Here is an 18,832-nt window from a genome sequence, read left to right as displayed (position 1 = left end):
CAGACCATGTTCAGTGGGATGTCTAGATAATTAATGCCTCACAACGTTCTTTGGTTATGTAGTAATATCCCAGAAAACGTTACTATACGTATATTACAAGTTTTTGAGATTGAGTGATGTCTATAATACATATTATGTTGTGTGTGTGACGTTTCCAAATGAGTTGTTGTTGTTGTTCTTCCATTTTTTGTACTGAACTGTGGACCTAATCGTAGTAGAAACTAAAATGACAGTAAAAACCTGAAGGGTAAACCTATAACTGTATCAGATATCAAGCAACACATAACAAACACATATGCAATTGGAAATGCTCGTAAAATATTTTTGTGTGAAATATAATTTCGTGTGTTGAGATTATAATGTATGATTGGCTAATAATGAATCATTTGTTTTTTATAATGATAACAGAGAGTGCATACAGTTATCAACAAGAAAAGGTTCATAATCAACAAATCGTTATATATACTTTCTGACCTTTCTCTTTTCTTCTTACTGGATTGCTTTATAAGGATTATTCTGTTCCAGCCCCGGGAAGTGTGAGAGCTGTGAATGTAGTGCCTTTGGTGTCTGGCAGACAGTTGAATGTTACATGGCAGCCTCCACTGAATTCACAAGACGAGTCACTACGATACAAAGTCACATATCAGGTATCTAAAAAAACTACCAGTTATTTGATGTAACGCGAATGAAAATAATGCCTGAAAAATAATTATGGCTAGGGTTACACACTACCATTCACCAAATTAATATCACACTCATCTAATAGAAGGGGACATTAAACTTTTGTAATGCTGTTCTTTACTCTTATTAAATGGTCACTTTGCCAACAGAGATCTATTCGTGCATTTCTCGCTACCTCAATAAAATATTTATGACTTTCCTTTCTTCTGTTGTTAAGGAGAGGAATATAACTCGTTTCGTAATGTTTTGTGCCCCCTCCTCATCGACTAGTCATCCTGAGAAAATTTTCCACTTAAACCTTAACAGAAAACAAATAAAATTTTATTCATGAAGAAATGTGCAATAAATGTGACTGCTTGGTTAGAGTTACCTATTTGATTAGGAGGCTGTGAAATAACGGTAGGCGATGAGGTGCTGACGGATTTAAAACAGTGGAGACAGGTCATGTATCATGCTTGAGTGACTCAGCTGGTAGACTTGCCCATGAAAGGCTAATGTTCTGGGCTTTGAGTATGGTCTGGCTCACAGTTTGAAACTGTCAGGAAGTTTCAAATCGGTGCACATTCCACAGAAGAGGGAAAATTCATTCTGTATACTAAAGCATTGATTTGCGATACTAATAAATTATAAGACACTCGATTCAGAGGTGCTTCATTAGAGGCTTTCTATGGTGCACAATGGTATGATGTAGTTCTAAAAACTATTTAATATGTGTTGAATATAACATTTAATTTGTTTTGTGTCACACAAACATTACTTAAAATCTGTGTTCAGACTGTGAATGCAGACATTTCGGTTTTAAAAACTGAAGACAAAATTAGTATCGTAGCAATACGAGGTTGCAAATGAAAGATGGTATTTATTAAAAAAACCTAACAAATGTAAGACAGCAATAGTAATTAAAAGTGATATAGATAGTTAGTATATCCAAAGGCCACACATATTGGATGCAAATTGAAGGGATATATCTTTTTTTTTTTGGTCATCAGTCTACTGACAGATTTGATGTGGCCCGCCACGAATTCCTTTCCTGTGCTAACCTCTTCATCTCAGAGTAGCACTTGCAGCCTACGTCCTCAATTATTTGCTTGACGAATTCCAATCTCTGTCTTCCTCTACAGTTTTTGCCCTCTACAGCTCCCTCTAGTACCATGGAAGTAATTCCCTCATGTCTTAGCAGATCTCCTATCATCCTGTCCCTTCTCCTTATCAGTGTTTTCCACATATTCCTTTCCTCTCCGATTCTGCGTAGAACCTCCTCATTTCTTACCTTATCCGTCCACCTAATTTTCAACATTCGTCTATAGCACCACATCTCAAATGCTTCGATTCTCTTCTGCTCCGGTTTTCCCACAGTCCATGTTTCACTACCATACAATGCTGTACTCCAGACGTACATCCACAGAAATTTCTTCCTCAAATGAAGGCCGGTATTTGAAATTAGTAGACTTCTCTTGGCCAGAAATGCCTTTTTTGCCACAGCGAGTCTGCTTTTGATGTTCTCCTTGCTCCGTCCGTCATTGGTTATTTTACTGCCTAGGTAGCAGAATTCCTTAACTTCATTGACTTCGTGACCATCAATCCTGATGTTAAGCTTCTCGCTGTTCTCATTTCTACTACTTCTCATTACCTTCGTCTTTCTCCGATTTACTCTCAAACCGTACTGTGTACTCATTAGACTGTTCATTTCGTTCAGCAGATCATATAATTCTTCTTCACTTTCACTCAGGATAGCAATGTCATCAGCGAATCGTATCATTGATATCCTTTCACCTTGTATTTTAATTCCACTCCTGAACATTTCTTTTATTTCCATCATTGCTTCCTCGATGTACAGATTGAAGAGTAGGGGCGAAAGGCTACAGCCTTGTCTTACACTCTTCCTAATACGAGCACTTCGTTCTTGATCGTCCACTCTTATTATTCCCTCTTGGTTGTTGTACATATTGTATATGACCCGTCTCTTCCTATAGCTTACCCCTACTTTTTTCAGAATCTCGAACAGCTTGCACCATTTTATATTGTCGAACGCTTTTTCCTGGTCGACGAATCCTATGAAAATGTCTTGAATTTTCTTTAGCCTTGCTTCCATTATTAGCCGTAACGCCAGAATTGCCTCTCTCGTCCCTTTACTTTTCCTAAAGCCAAACTGATCGCCACCTAGCGCATTCTCAATTTTCTTTTCCATTCTTCTGTATATTATTCTTGTAAGCAGCTTCGATGCATGAGCTGTTAAGCTGGTTGTGCGATAATTCTCGCACTTGTCAGCTCTTGCCGTCTTCGGAATTTTGTGGATGATGCTTTTCCGAAAGTCAGATGGTATGTCGCCAGACTCAAATATTCTACACACCAACGGGAATAGTCGTTTTGTTGCCACTTCCCCAATGATTATAGAAATTCTGATGGAATGTTATCTATCCCTTCTGCCTTATTTCATCGTAAGTACTCCAAAGCTCTCTTAAATTCCGATTCTAATACTGGATCCCCTATCTCTTCTAAATCGACTCCTGTTTCTTCTTCTATCAAAAAATCTTCACCCTCATAGAGGCTTTCAATGTATTCTTTCCACCTATCTGCTCTCTCCTCTGCATTTAACAGTGGAATTCCCGTTGCACTCTTAATGTTAGCACCGTTGCTTTTAATGTCACCAAAGGTTGTTTTGACTTCCCTGTATGCTGAGTCTGTCCTTCCGACAATCATATCTTTTTCGATGTCTTCACATTTTTCCTGCAGCCATTTCGTCTTAGCTTCCCTGCACTTCCTATTTATTTCATTCCTCAGCGACTTGTATTTCTGTATTCCTGATTTTCCCGGAACATGTTTGTACTTCCTCCTTTCATCAATCACCCGAAGTATTTCTTCTGTTACCCATGGTTTCAACGCAGCTACCTTCTTTGTACCTAAGTTTTCCTTCCAAACTTCTGTGATGGCCCTTTTTAGAGATGTCCATTCCTCTTCAATTGTATTGCCTACTGCGCTATTCCGTATTGCTGTGTCTATAGCGTTAGAGAACTTCAAACGTATCTCGTCATTCCTTAGTACTTCCGTATCCCACTTCTTTGCGTATTAATTCTTCGTGACTAATGTCGTGAACTTCAGCCTACTCTTCATCACTAGTATATTGTGATCTGAGTCTATATCTGCTCCTGGGTACGCCTTACAATCCAGTATCTGATTTCGGAATCTCTGTCTGACCATGATGTAATCTAATTGAAATCTTCCCGTATATCTCTCGGCCTTTTCCAAGTATACCTCCTGCTCTTGTGATTGTTGAACAGGGTATTCGCTACTACTAGCTGAAACTTGTTACAGAACTCAATTAGTCTTTCTCCTCTTTCATTCCGTGTCCCAAGCCCATATACTCCTGTAACCTTCTCTTCTACTCCTTCCCATACAACTGCATTCCAGTCGCCCATGAATATTAGATTCTAGTCCCCCTTTACATACTGCATTACCCTTTCTATATCCTCATACACTTTCTCTATCTGTTCATCTTCAGCTTGCGACGTCGGCATGTATACCTGAACTATCGTTGTCGGTGTTGGTCTGCTGTCAATTCTGATTAGAACAACCTGGTCACTGAACTGTTCACAGTAACACACCCTCCGCCCTACCTTCCTATTCATAACTAATCCTACACCTGTTATACCATTTTCTGCTGCTGTTGATATTACCCGATACTCATCTGACCAGAAATCCTTGTCTTCCTTCCACTTCACTTCACTGACCCCTACTATATCTAGATTGAGCCCTTGCATTTCCCTTTTCAGATTTTGTAGTTTCCCTACCACGTTCTAGCTTCTGACATTCCACGCCCCGACTCATAGAACATTATCCTTTCGTTGATTATTCAATCTTTTTCTCATGGTAACCTCCCCATTGGCAGTCCCCTCCAGGACATCCGAATGGGGGACTATTCCGGAATCTTTTGCCAATGGAGAGATCATCAAGATACTTCTGCAATTACAGGCCACATGTCCTGTGGATACACGTTACATGTCTTTAATGCAGTAGTTCCCATTGCCTTCTGCATCCTCATGTCGTTGATCATTGCTGATTCTACCGCCTTTAGGGGCAATTTCCCACCCCTAGGACAAGAGAGTGCCTTGAACCTCTATCCACTCCTCCGCCCTCTTTGACAAGGCCGTTGGCAGAATGAGGCTGACTTCTTATGCCGGAAGTCTTCGGCCGCCAATGCCGATTATTTATCAAAATTTAGGCAGTGGCAGGGATCGAACCTGGGACAGAAGACGTTTTGATTATGAATCAAAGACGCTACCCCTAGACCACGGATCACTGATTCTATTAATGCCTAAATGATTATGTATTTATTAGACACAGCAAGCCTGAAATTAAAGAATGCTCACACTATGAAGCTTCTAGATAAACGGGGAATTACTGACATTAAGACGAACATGTATATGCCTCAGCATTAAGGATGACATCATTTTTCTGAATTTTTGAGATGATGATGCATTCTAGAATCGTATCGGACCTTAGCAACAATAACATGACTATGTGAATCACATACTATCCTAGATAAATTGATGTTTCATAGGCTTAATGTAGTCCGGTGATGGCAAAGAAAGTGTTTCTGAAGAAATTTGTTATCATCGAGTATAGATTTAAGTGTCAGGAAGTCTCTTCGGAAAGTATTTGTGTGGAATGTAGCCATGCATGGAAGTGAAACATGGACGATAAACAGTTTAGACTAGAAGAGAATAAAAGCTTCCAAATTGTGGTGCTACAGAAGAATGATGAAGATTAGATGGGTAGATCACATAACTAATGAGGAGTTACTGAATAAAATTCGGGAGAAGAGAAATTCGTGGCACAACTTGACTAGGAGAAGGGTTCGGTTGGTAGGACATGTTCTGAGGCACAAAAGGCATTTTGATACTGGAGTGAAGCATGGAGGGTAAAAATCGTACAGGGGGACCGAGAGATGAATACAATAAGTAAATTCAGAAGGATGCAGGTGGCAGTAGGTACTGGGAGATGGAGAAGCTTGCACATGATAGAGCAGCATGGAAAGAAGCATCAGACCAGTCTTTGGTCTGAAGACCACAACAACAGCAACATAGGCTTAATGATATAGCCAGCCAATGCTAACGTCATATCTAACAAAGACAAAGCAGAAGTTTGTACTTAGTAATTCAACCAATATAATTTGGGGACATATTTCTGACTAGGTAGAAATCACATATGAGGTTCCCCAAGGTTCAGTCTTTGGTCCATAATTGTTATACATACACTCCTGGAAATGGAAAAAAGAACACATTGACACCGGTGTGTCAGACCCACCATACTTGCTCCGGACACTGCGAGAGGGCTGTACAAGCAATGATCACACGCACGGCACAGCGGACACACCAGGAACCGCGGTGTTGGCCGTCGAATGGCGCTAGCTGCGCAGCATTTGTGCACCACCCCCGTCAGTGTCAGCCAGTTTGCCGTGGCATACGGAGCTCCATCGCAGTCTTTAACACTGGTAGCATGCCGCGACAGCGTGGACGTGAACCGTATGTGCAGTTGACGGACTTTGAGCGAGGGCGTATAGTGGGCATGCGGGAGGCCGGGTGGACGTACCGCCGAATTGCTCAACACGTGGGGCGTGAGGTCTCCACAGTACATCGATGTTGTCGCCAGTGGTCGGCGGAAGGTGCACGTGCCCGTCGACCTGGGACCGGACCGCAGCGACGCACGGATGCACGCCAAGACCGTAGGATCCTACGCAGTGCCGTAGGGGACCGCACTGCCACTTCCCAGCAAATTAGGGACACTGTTGCTCCTGGGGTATCGGCGAGGACCATTCGCAACCGTCTCCATGAAGCTGGGCTACGGTCCCGCACACCGTTAGGCCGTCTTCCGCTCACGCCCCAACATCGTGCAGCCCGCCTCCAGTGGTGTCGCGACACGCGTGAACGGAGGGACGAATGGAGACGTGTCGTCTTCAGCGATGAGAGTCGCTTCTGCCTTGGTGCCAATGATGGTCGTATGCGTGTTTGGCGCCGTGCAGGTGAGCGCCACAATCAGGACTGCATACGACCGAGGCACACAGGGCCAACACCCGGCATCATGGTGTGGGGAGCGATCTCCTACACTGGCCGTACACCACTGGTGATCGTCGAGGGGACACTGAATAGTGCACGGTACATCCAAACCGTCATCGAACCCATCGTTCTACCATTCCTAGACCGGCAAGGGAACTTGCTGTTCCAACAGGACAATTCACGTCCGCATGTATCCCGTGCCACCCAACGTGCTCTAGAAGGTGTAAGTCAACTACCCTGGCCAGCAAGATCTCCAGATCTGTCCCCCATTGAGCATGTTTGGGACTGGATGAAGCTTCGTCTCACGCGGTCTGCACGTCCAGCACGAACGCTGGTCCAACTGAGGCGCCAGGTGGAAATGGCATGGCAAGCCGTTCCACAGGACTACATCCAGCATCTCTACGATCGTCTCCATGGGAGAATAGCAGCCTGCATTGCTGCGAAAGGTAGATATACACTGTACTAGTGCCGACATTGTGCATGTTCTGTTGGCTGTGTCTATGTGCCTGTGGTTCTGTCAGTGTGATCATGTGATGTATCTGACCCCAGGATTGTGTCAATAAAGTTTCCCCTTCCTGGGACAATGAATTCACGGTGTTCTTATTTCAATTTCCAGGAGTGTATATGTAAACGATCTTCCTCCTCAAGAATGAAATTCCACTCCACAATGGTGTGTGGACTGATATGAAACTTCCTGGCAGGTTAAAACTGTATACCAGACTGAGACTGTCTTTCACAGACAGGTCAGAGCACTTACCCACAAAAGGCAAAGGTCTCGAATTTGAGTCTTGGTTTGGCACGCAGTTTTAATCTGCCAGGAAGTTTCAGATCTTCACAATAAGCAGTATTGGTTCTTTCTGTAGATGACACTAGTATTTTGATCAATCCAAGAATACAAACAGAAATGGAAGAAATGTTTAGGCAGGTTCTTAAAAATATCATCTACTGGCTTCCTGTGAATGGTCTCACCCTCAGTTTTAAAGGGAAGACATATTCCGTTTTGCAGATCTGAGGTTACAATACCAAAGATAAGAGTAACACATGGGAGGATATGATAAACAAGGTGGAAATTTCAATATTCTTAGGTGTCAATATTGATGAGAATTCAAATTGGGAAAAGCACATTTTGGAAATCCTAAAACAACTTAGATCAGCCATATTTGCACCTGGAATTATTTTAAATCCAGGGGAGCCACATATCAGTAAACTGACAACTTCTGTGTATTTTCGGAAAAACGTGCTTTAAGAACAATATGTAGTACTAATTCTCGAATGTCTTGTAGACATCTGATTAAGGAGTAGGGCATTCTGACTGCTACTTCAAGGTATATTTATTCCCTCACGACTTCTGGTGTAAATAATTCACTACACTTCAAAAGGAACAATGCTGATCATAATTAAAACACCAGATGAAAAAAGACATTACTCCTCATTAAGGATGTCTTTAGGACAATAAGGGGTGTGTAGTGTTGCAACAAAATTTTTTATCACTTACCTAGTGATATAAAACGTCTGATCTTCCAAAGCCCAAATTATTGAGGCAGCATGTTCAGCAATACATGCCCATGACGTGAAATAGGATTTGTGGCTGAAGCGGTGAATTATCCAGTCTTTACCTAAATGAGGATGGAATGAGTTCAAGAATTGGGAAAGGTCTCACAGCATTTTTGTTTTCATGTAAAATGGGTCTTACTAAGTCGAGAAATTTTGAATGTGCCTTCAAGTACTGACTGAACATTCCATATGAAGGAAGGTCGACCATAAGTCAAAACAATTAATGTTTGTTGGATATGACTGCGACACTTTTATGTTGTTGTTGTTGTGGTCTTCAGTCCTGAGACTGGTTTGATGCAGCTCTCCATGCTACTCTATCCTGTGCAAGCTTCTTCATCTCCCAGTACCTACTGCAACCTACATCCTTCAGAATCTGCTTAGTGTATTCATCTCTTGGTCTCCCCCTACGATTTTTACCCTCCACGCTGCCCTCCAATACTAAATTGGTGATCCCTTCATGCCTCAGAACATGTCCTACCAACCGATCCCTTCTTCTGGTCAAGTTGTGCCACAAACTTCTCTTCTCCCCAATCCTATTCAATACTTCCTCATTAGTTATGTGATCTACCCATCTAATCTTCAGCATTCTTCTGTAGCACCACATTTCGAAAGCTTCTATTCTCTTCTTGTCCAAACTATTTACCGTCCATGTTTCACTTCCATACATGGCTACACTACATACAAATACTTTCAGAAATGACTTCCTGACACTTAAATCTATACTCGATATTATCAAATTTCTCTTCTTCAGAAACGCTTTCCTTGCCACTGCCAGTCTACATTTTATATCCTTTCTACTTCGACCATCATCAGTTATTTTGCTCCCCAAATAGCAAAACTCCTTTACTACTTTAAGTGTCTCATTTCCTAATCTAATTCCCTCAGCATCACCCGACTTAATTCGACTACATTCCATTATCCTCGTTTTGCTTTTGTTGATGTTCATCTTATAACCTCCCTTCAAGATACCATCCATTCCGTTCAACTGCTCTTCCAAGTCCTTTGCTGTCTCTGACAGAATTACACTGTCATCAGCGAACCTCAATGTTTTTATTTCTTCTCCATAGATTTTAATACCTACTCCGAATTTTTCTTTTGTTTCTTTTACTGCTTGCTGAATATACAGATTGAATAACATCGGGGAGAGGCTACAACCCTGTCTTACTCCCTTCCCCACCGCGGCTTCACTTTCATGTCCCTCGATTCTTATCACTGCCATCTGGTTTCTGTACAAATTGTAAATAGCCTTTCGCTCCCTGTATTTTACCCCTGCCACCTTTAGAATTTGAAAGAGAGTATTCCAGTCAACATTGTCAAAAGCTTTCTCTAAGTCTATAAATGCTAGATACGTAGGTTTGCCTTTCCTTAATCTTTCTTCTAAGATAAGTCGTAAGGTCAGTATTGCTTCACGTGTTCCAGTATTTCTACGGAATCCAAACTGATCTTCCCCGAGGTCGGCTTCAACTAGTTTTTCCATTCGTCTGTAAAGAATTCGTGTTAATATTTTGCAGCTGTGGCTTATTAAACTGATTGTTCGGTAATTTTCACATCTGTCAACACCTGCTTTCTTTGGGATTGGAAGTATTACATTCTTCTTGAAGTCTGTGGGTATTTCGCCTGTCTCATACATCTTGCTCACCAGATGGTAGAGTTTAGCATGACTGGCTCTCCCAAGGCCGTCAGTAGTTCCAATGGAATGTTGTCTACTCCGGGGGCCTTGTTTTGACTCAGGTCTTTCAGTGCTCTGTCAAACTCTTCACGCAGTATCATATCTCCCATTTCATCTTCATCTACATTCTCTTCCATTTCCATAATATTGTCCTCAAGTACATCGCCCTTGTATAGACCCTCTATATACTCCTTCCACCTTTCTGCTTTCCCTTCTTTGCTTAGAACTGGGTTTCCATCTGAGCTCTTGATGTTCATACAAGTGGTTCTCTTATCTCCAAACGTCTCTTTAATTTTCCTGTAGGCAGTATCTATTTTACCCCTAGTGAGATAAGCCTCTACATCCTTACATTTGTCCTCTAGCCATCCCTGCTTAGCCATTTTGCACTTCCTGTCGATCTCATTTTTGAGACGTTTGTATTCCTTTTTGCCTCCTTCATTTACTGCATTTTTATATTTTCTCCTTTCATCGATTAAATTCAATATTTCTTCTGTTACCCAAGGATTTCTACTAGATCTCGTCTTTTTACCTACTTGATCCTCTGCTGCCTTTACTACTTCATCCCTCAAAGCTACCCATTCCTCTTCTACTGTATTTCTTTCCCCATTCCTGTCAATTGTTCCCTTATGCTCTCCCTGAAACTCTGTACAACCTCTGGTTCTTTCAGTTTATCCAGGTCCCATCTCCTTAAATTCTCACCTTTTTGCAGTTTCTTCAGTTTTAATGTACAGGTCATAACCAATAGATTGTGGTTAGAGTCCACATCTGCCCCTGGACATGTCTTACAATTTAAAACCTGGTTCCTAAATCTCTGTCTTACCATTATATAATCTATCTGATACCTTTTAGTATCTCCAGGGTTCTTCCATGTATACAATCTTCTATCATGATTCTTAAACCAAGTGTTAGCTATGATTATGTTGTGCTCTGTGCAAAATTCTACCAGGCGGCTTCCTCTTTGATTTCTTAGCCCCAATCCATATTCACCTACTACGTTTCCGTCTCTCCCTTTTCCTACACTCGAATTCCAGTCACCCATGACTATTAAATTTTCGTCTCCCTTCACTATCTGAATAATTGCTTTTATTTCATCATACATTTCTTCAATTTCTTCGTCATCTGCAGAGCTAGTTGGCATATAAACTTGTACTACTATAGTAGGTGTGGACTTCGTATCTATCTTGGCCACAATAATGCGTTCACTATGCAGTTTGTAGTAGCTTACCCGCATTCCTATTTTCCTATTCATTATTTAACCTACTCCTGCATTACCCCTATTTGACTTTGTGTTTATATCCCTGTAGTCACCTGACCAGAAGTCTTGTTCCTCCTGCCACCGAACTTCACTAATTCTCACTATATCTAACTTTAACCTATCCATTTCCCTTTTTAAATTTTCTAACCTACCTGCCCGATTAAGGGATCTGACATTCCACGCTCCGATCCGTAGAACGCCAGTTTTCTTTCTCCTGATAACATCCTCTTGAGTAGTCCCCACCCGGAGATCCGAATGGGGGACTATTTTACCTCCAGAATATTTTACCCAAGAGGACGCCATCATTATTTAATCATACAGTAAAGCTGCATGCCCTCGGGAAAAATTACGGCCGTAGTTTCCCCTTGCTTTCAGCCGTTCGCAGTACCAGCACAGCAAGGCCTTCTGGTTATTATTACAAGGCCAGATCTGTCAATCATCCAGACTGTTGCCTTGCAACTACTGAAAAGGCTGCTGCCCCTCTTCAGGAACCACACATTTGTCTGGCCTCTCAACAGATACCCCTCCGTTGTGGTTGTACCTACGGTACGGCTATCTGTATCGCTGAGGCGCGCAAGCCTCCCCACCAACGGCAAGGTCCATGGTTCATGGAGGGGGACACAGGATCCATTTATCTGAGACATTGTTGTCTCTTATAAAAAATAGTTCACAAAAGAACTCAAGGTCAATCGCAACTCACTGAAGTTAAGATTCAATGAGACAAACAAGGAGCAAATTACTACATACTTAAGGGAACCAGTTGTCTGGTGAGTCTCTCCATGATGTTCCTGAACATTGCACTGAACATTCTGATTATGTCACTCGAAATATATTCTCCTCACTGAAACTAAATTGATGAAGCACTAGCATGCCTGTCAGGTATTAAGGCTATGAACTGGATCTTGTGCAACACAGTAAAAATGCAAGCTTTAGAGTGGTAGGAGAAGTTTTTGACATTTCTACCTCAAATGCCTCAAAAAATGTCATAACACAATGCGTAATGAAGTAGGAAATCTAAGAGTTTCATTAAGTGTGCAATGAATGTAAAATATGTGTCTGGATGTTGCATCAAAACCTAGACAGTCATTACAAACTCCAACTAGCTTAAAGATCTTTCGAGCTGGAGGACAATCTGGACAGTTTAGTAACTTCCAATCCTGTGGCATGTAATAACAAACTTGGACTAGTTCTTCGGCTAGCAGTCACAAATAAATCGAAAACGAGAACTTCTGATTTTAAGACAACGTTCTTATACGTTTACCTGCAGATAGTAATTTACGTGAATCAATCTAATAGATTTATGAACAGTAAAAATAGAATTTGCAATCTGAAGAACAGTTCATATGGCATAAGACAAGCTCCAAAACTGTGAAATGGGAAAGTCTCAAATTTTTTGATGACATTGTGAAATTTAAATACTTATGCTGATGATCGTTGTATCTATTACCATGAAGCCTTTTGTTTGTTGATAGTTGATTAGTTATTGAGAGATTATCAGTCAGTACCACTGAAGTTTTGAACAAATTGAAGCAAAAATTGGAAATTACATTTAACAGCACATTTCAGTCACATCTGCGAATAGAAATTAAAATAATGTCATAGAAAGGTTTTGTAATCAATTTAAATATACGAATATAAGACTAAGAGTCAGAGGTCAACATTTTAATACCAATATAGAACACTGAATGGTGACAGATAAAGAAATATTGCTTATGAAGAGCCATCTAAATCCACTAAACCATATCAAAGAGCTATAGGCAGTCTGTGGTGCCTCCCAATAATATCTCATCTGAATATCAGTTTTGCTGTTCAATAGTTTAATACGTTGAATACTCATAATAAATCCATGTTGATTCACTGGAAAAGTAGCGAAAAATATTTTTAGTAGTAATATTAACTAAAAAGTTTGTCGTAATGTGTAATGGAGCTTCACACAGCTAGCCCCTGCTGATTCTAAATAGAGGAAGTAAAAGGTCTGGCATATTATCTGATGGAGGATCAACACAGCTTGACTAGGCATATTCGGATTATCAAAGTGAAAATCCTGTCTGGTGTAATAGAGAGTCTGAAGACTAAGGATAATGTGATCCTGATAATAAACAAAATAATAAATTAATGATGATTAACTGAAACCCTCAGCTGCCGACAGGTGTTGTTGATTTACCTCAATGTGGTCAGCTGAAAATGTGTGCCCCGACTGGGACTCGAACACGGGATCTCCTGCTTACATGGCAGATGCTCTATCCATCTGAGCCACCGAGGACACAGATAAATAGCGCTACTGCAGGGACATCCCCAGTAAATATATCAACTGAATGCCAATGGATTTCCCACCATGCAATGGGGACGCACTACCTGGTATGCATAAAAGCAAAGCCTTGTTAAAAGTTTGACAGCTGAAGCAAAATGTTGAGTCGCTGCCTCATTGATCAGTGATGTATGTTGTAGATTATGTCTTCAAGAAGACTTCGAATTTCAAGCTTGAATCAAACAGGCTGTCACGTAAATGTTGAATACAGAGTAACTCGTAAGAAGTTCATGTTCTACAGATTAAATCCAATATAGAACATTGTATGGTGACAAGAGGCCAGAAGCATAGAGAATTTGCAGGAAAGTTTATTTAGTGACACATTGAAAATACTGTCAAATTAAGAGATGTTAGAAACTCCCATGAGCTTGCTGATATGGCTACTGTTTAGGCCTGGGACTTATAAACTAATTGGAGAAGCAGAAAGAAAAATATTTAAAGAGAAATGTTGAGAGTTAATTATTCATCTTTACTCTTTTTTTGTGTATTGTGCGCAATGTTTGCAAGTTTATTCTTGGTCTCCTCATGGTACTGGAGTAAATACTTTTTGATTTGTCACATTGTCAGTCTGGTTAAGTATGTTGCATGGAAGAGTTATCAAGTTTCGTTCTTCGATAAAATTGTGCAAATAGTTACTTGTTACTAAAGTAATCAATTAATGAGAAACAATGCAAATGATCTTTCTTGGGAACATCAGAATTTTCTTCTGGTTGTGGGCTCATCATGTTAAAGTGCATTACTTAGAAAGTGAACTTTCCGAGAAAGTCTCAATTCAATATCAGAAATAAGAATTTGAAGGCAATATATGATACACAAGGAATGTGAAAATGATGTCTCCATTTGTAACTAGAATTCTGTGTACTTGAAACACTTCGTTTGCCAGCAGCCCACAGTGCAGTAAAAGAATCAGAAGATTGTCAGCATTTACCCCCAGCCCATAATGTAGAATAGACATAGAAAGAAACTCAGCATTTCCAGCTAGTACACACTGCATAAATTATATACAAAACGTTATATAAAATTCATAGGCTTATATGAGAGAAGACATGAGGTTCCACAATAATAAAGAAAGTTCCACCTTTTATGATTGATTTTGTTTCCTGGTCAGATACATGCCAGAAGAGAATGCCATGAAGGAGTTATCACAGATAACCAATGTACTGCATCAGTTATACAATAATGTTAATATGAACTACCATCAAGAAAGAGAGATAAAAAATTTTTATCTATATAAACAGAGTGTGTAGTTGATCGCTAGTAAGCTTGCAAATTTTGAGCAGTTATTTACAAATGACTTGAGTAATATAAGTGCTATATGCATTAGTAAACAATTAGTAAAATCAGTGCAAATTGGCTACCTGAGTAAACCAACCTACACATTAGCTGTGTGTTATTGCACAGAAAGTCATAAAGGTGAAAATAATGCCGAATTTACAAAAAAACTATGTATTATATAGAAAATGCGGTCAGTTACGATATTTAAATCAAGACAAAGATTGCGATTTAGCTGCTATCAAAATTTTACACTTCAGAATAATTATTGCTTGCGTTCCCCAAGTAGTAACGTTAAAAAATTTGTGAAATGTCCTGAAATACTGTTAACATTAAAAATGTGCTGTGGCTACGTTAATTGATGATATTAAAACAACAAGGGAAGTTACAGAATTTCTACTGCTTCACTGATCTTACTAATTTTGAAAGCAACAGTAACATTTCTCACAATATGGGAAAACTGTTCCAAAACAACTTTAGACAAGATGCTTACAAACAGTTTTTTGCAGTCCATAGAGCCTGTGTATGCAGAATACAAAGACCAATTATGCCCAAGGAATGTACCTTTAAACGTTTCCATTTAAAATACAACAAGAAATATATAAAAATCGTAAAAATTTCAGCGAAAATATAAGAACTTCGAGCCATTTACAATCAGTACAAAGTGGGGAGCATGTAATGTAGATGATAGTGGCTACATACTGAGACCTCTCTTAAATAAATACTGGCGTTATTTCCGTATTACTTTCCTTCTTACTCAGAAGCACATCAGATCAAATGAATCTAAAAGGAAGTCACAGATAAGAACAGGAATTAACATTTCGTATGGAAATGTTTAACCTTACCATGTTCCCAGAGAGGTACATTAAGAAATTTGTCAAAAATACACAAAACGTATATCACACAATTCTAATGAATAGTCAGTGACTGCTATGAAATAGTATCTACAAATAAAGTGAATGTAATATGGTATGCGATAAGTTACTATGTGAGTACTGTAGAGTAATTACAGCCGGCCAGTGTGGCTGAGCGGTTCTAGGCGCATCAGTTTGGAACCGCGTGACCGCTACGGTCGCAGGTTCGAATCCTGCCTCAGGCATGGATGTGTGTGTGATGTCCTTAGGTTAGTTAGGTTTAAGTAGTTCAAAGGTCTAGCGGTCTGATGACCTCAGCTGTTAAGTTCCATAGTGCTCAGAGCCATTTGAAGTAACTTCTACAAAATGTCAGCAACACCTCAGACAATACACAAAGTATAATAAAATCTCCCTTAGCCTCCATATTCTATATAAAAAATAATGATAGTGAAATTATATTAAGCATGAGTCCAAGCAACTGTTCATCATCTGAAATTGTTGAAATGGTAGAGTTTTCCATAAAGAACCACTCTAATATAATATGTTAAATTAATCTCTAATGACAGGTACATTTTCTTCCTGTAAGTAGCAAGAATTATTGCACTAAGAGAAATGTGAAAAAGAATGCTCAAAGTTGAAGACCTATATCATTCGTTAAATACAGTTTGGTACACTTCACTGAAGATTATTCAATCGAGAATTGACTGACTTTTTGGAGAAAAATCAAATTATATCAGATTCTCTCCGTGGGTTCAGGAAGAATAAATCCACACATATTACCATATAGGGCGAACATTACTAAAACGACAGACTGTAGGGACGAATTTTCCAACTGGAAATAGAGTTAAAAATATCCTGTGAACATGTGTTCAGAAATGGACAGTGTTAATGAAATGACAACAGATCGTCCTGAACCACAGTATAGAGATGTATCGTAACCTTGTCACAAGAATTTTCAAAGTGGCCTCCGTGGGACTGCCTGTGATAGGGATGTTAATGGTTGTCATGCAGTACACACTGTGGCTTACATCATGTTGGTGGACCACTTCCCTGGAACTTGTTCTAGGAATCGTCTCAATATGCTGTAGAAGCCAGTCCTCCAAATCTGGTGCCTGGAAGGACCCATTGTCACACAAATATTCGAAAAGGACCGCAAGTGATGTGTAATGAGGTGTATGTCTGTGAGGGTACTTGTTTTGTTGTAGCTGTGCTGCCTCTAGGCCGTTTCCATCTGTTGGTTGTAAACAAACTCGATCTCGCCTTGTTTTCCGACATGAATACCGGTCCATTCTGCTCCTTTCATTGCGCTGCGTCAATCACACAGCCTGCAACACAAAAGGAACACACGGAACGTGGTCAGAGGAACTGCCATTTGTCTGCGCCATCTACGATGGCAATGATGCCTTTCTGGACACATGTAAAACGGACTTTTCTCCTCTATTTCCAGTCAGGAATACGTCCCTACAGTTTGTCGGCTTTATTAACGTTCACCCTGTATATGAACCCATACGGTATCCCACAGATGTTACTAACACAAAAGGAAAACTGTTGGGATTGTACTAAATTTATTAAACGCATACGGTGTCACTGATCACAAAATGTTGTTAATGAACCCACTGTACTATGTCATCAGATACAGCCCTGTGTGCCGAATCAAGTCATATATTAAAAACAGGAGACAAAAAATAGGAAGGAAACACCTCAAAGAAGAGAATGTTGCAAGCTTCTAATCTAAATACGGAGATATTTCATAAGGTGTACCATAAGTTTCAATGTTGGACCCAGCCTCGTTTTGTTTACATAAATGACTTACTATTGAACATCGAATGTTCATCATTACTCTTGTCTCTTCTTCGCTGTTTCTTCCTGCTCAGTTTATTAGAAGTACCAATTTTCTTAAACGAAAAGCTCCAATAAAACCAGTATACTGTTGGTAGATGGAAGAAGTATCTTCCATTGTGGCGAACCCGATCATGAGCTTCAAGAGGCTAGAAGTGAAGGTACAGACAAGCTGGGTAGAATTAACCTCATAATCAATATATAAACTGTGATTTAGGAACTAGGATAGCTGTTCATATAATATAATTTGGGCTATTGATTGATGCAACAAGATGACTCTGATGTGTCTGAATTGAATCCATGAGGTGGTTTTGGTAGAAGGGGAAAATTATCAGGACAGTCACCAACTTCAAAAAATGCAGTTTGCTAGGAGTCACAAAGTCTGAAGTCAGAGACTGCAGTCTGCCATTGTTCCAGTTACATGAAGTGAGATGCCATAGACTATGTGCCCATGACAGGGTCAGCAAAAAGCGTAACAGCAAAGACCACATGCAACTGCAACCTGAAAGGTGATGGTTAATGTAATATTTTTATAAAATCTCTTTTCTTGCAGTAGTCACCAGATATTGCTTACATCAAATATTGTTTTCAGCATTCCACCTGTCTCTTCTTTCCATGTAGCCTTCTGCTCAATTTTCTAGAAATAACTACATTTTCTTCCATCAAAACCATTATAACCTCACATAAAATTAAATAAAGTTTTCTTCTCTGTTACTGAGGTTCATCCGCCAAGTAATGCCTAATTTGATCAATCAAAATGTTACTACTGCTAGATTCAAGCTACTCATCTCATGACTGTCACTGAACATGTACAATAATGCTATTCATCATCTGATGTCATACTCAACTACTGCCACCGAATGTAAATACAGTTATTCCAAATTGATACTGTGTACCACAAAATTCTTCATGCAATTTCTCAGTTTTGTTCTATGACATTTATCATTGTGATAAAGAAGATACTAAGCTATCAATGACAGATCAAAAGCAAAACTCACAGTAGCAGTGTTCTTGTTATTAGTATGTGAAATTTATTCTTTGTGGGCAACGGCCTTGCCGCAGTGGATACACCGGTTCCCGTGAGATCACCGAAGTTAAGCACTGTCGGGCGTGGCCGGCACTTGGATGGGTCACCAGCCAGGCCACCATGTGCTGTTGCCATTTTTCGAGGTGCACTCAGCCTCGTGATGCCAATTGAGGAGGTACTCGACCGAATAGTAGCGGCTCCAGTCAAAGAAATCCATCATAACGACTGGGAGAGCGGTGTGCTGACCACACGCCCCTCCTATCCCCATCCTCAACTGAGGATGACACGGCGGTCGGAGGGTCCCGGTGGACCACTTGTGG

General features: G+C 40.2%; 1 protein-coding gene and 1 pseudogene across 4 annotated transcripts in view; both read left to right on the top strand.

The window, feature by feature from the left end:
* LOC126426407 (tenascin-like) overlaps positions 1-18,832 on the top strand; it is a 562,410-nt gene that overhangs the window by 418,982 nt on the left and 124,596 nt on the right. For all 4 annotated transcript variants that reach the window (XM_050088324.1, XM_050088323.1, XM_050088325.1 and 1 more), the window contains exon 18: positions 526-647. In XM_050088324.1, coding sequence (XP_049944281.1) covers positions 526-647 — 122 coding nt within the window. The remainder of the gene's footprint in view (positions 1-525; positions 648-18,832) is intronic.
* LOC126427464 (5S ribosomal RNA) lies at positions 18,529-18,646 on the top strand (annotated as a pseudogene).

Source organism: Schistocerca serialis, chromosome 11 (assembly GCF_023864345.2).
Source record: "Schistocerca serialis cubense isolate TAMUIC-IGC-003099 chromosome 11, iqSchSeri2.2, whole genome shotgun sequence".
NCBI lineage: Eukaryota > Metazoa > Arthropoda > Insecta > Orthoptera > Acrididae > Schistocerca > Schistocerca serialis.
The sequence above is the reverse complement of the archived record's forward strand: the minus strand, read 5'-3'. Positions and strand labels throughout refer to the sequence as shown.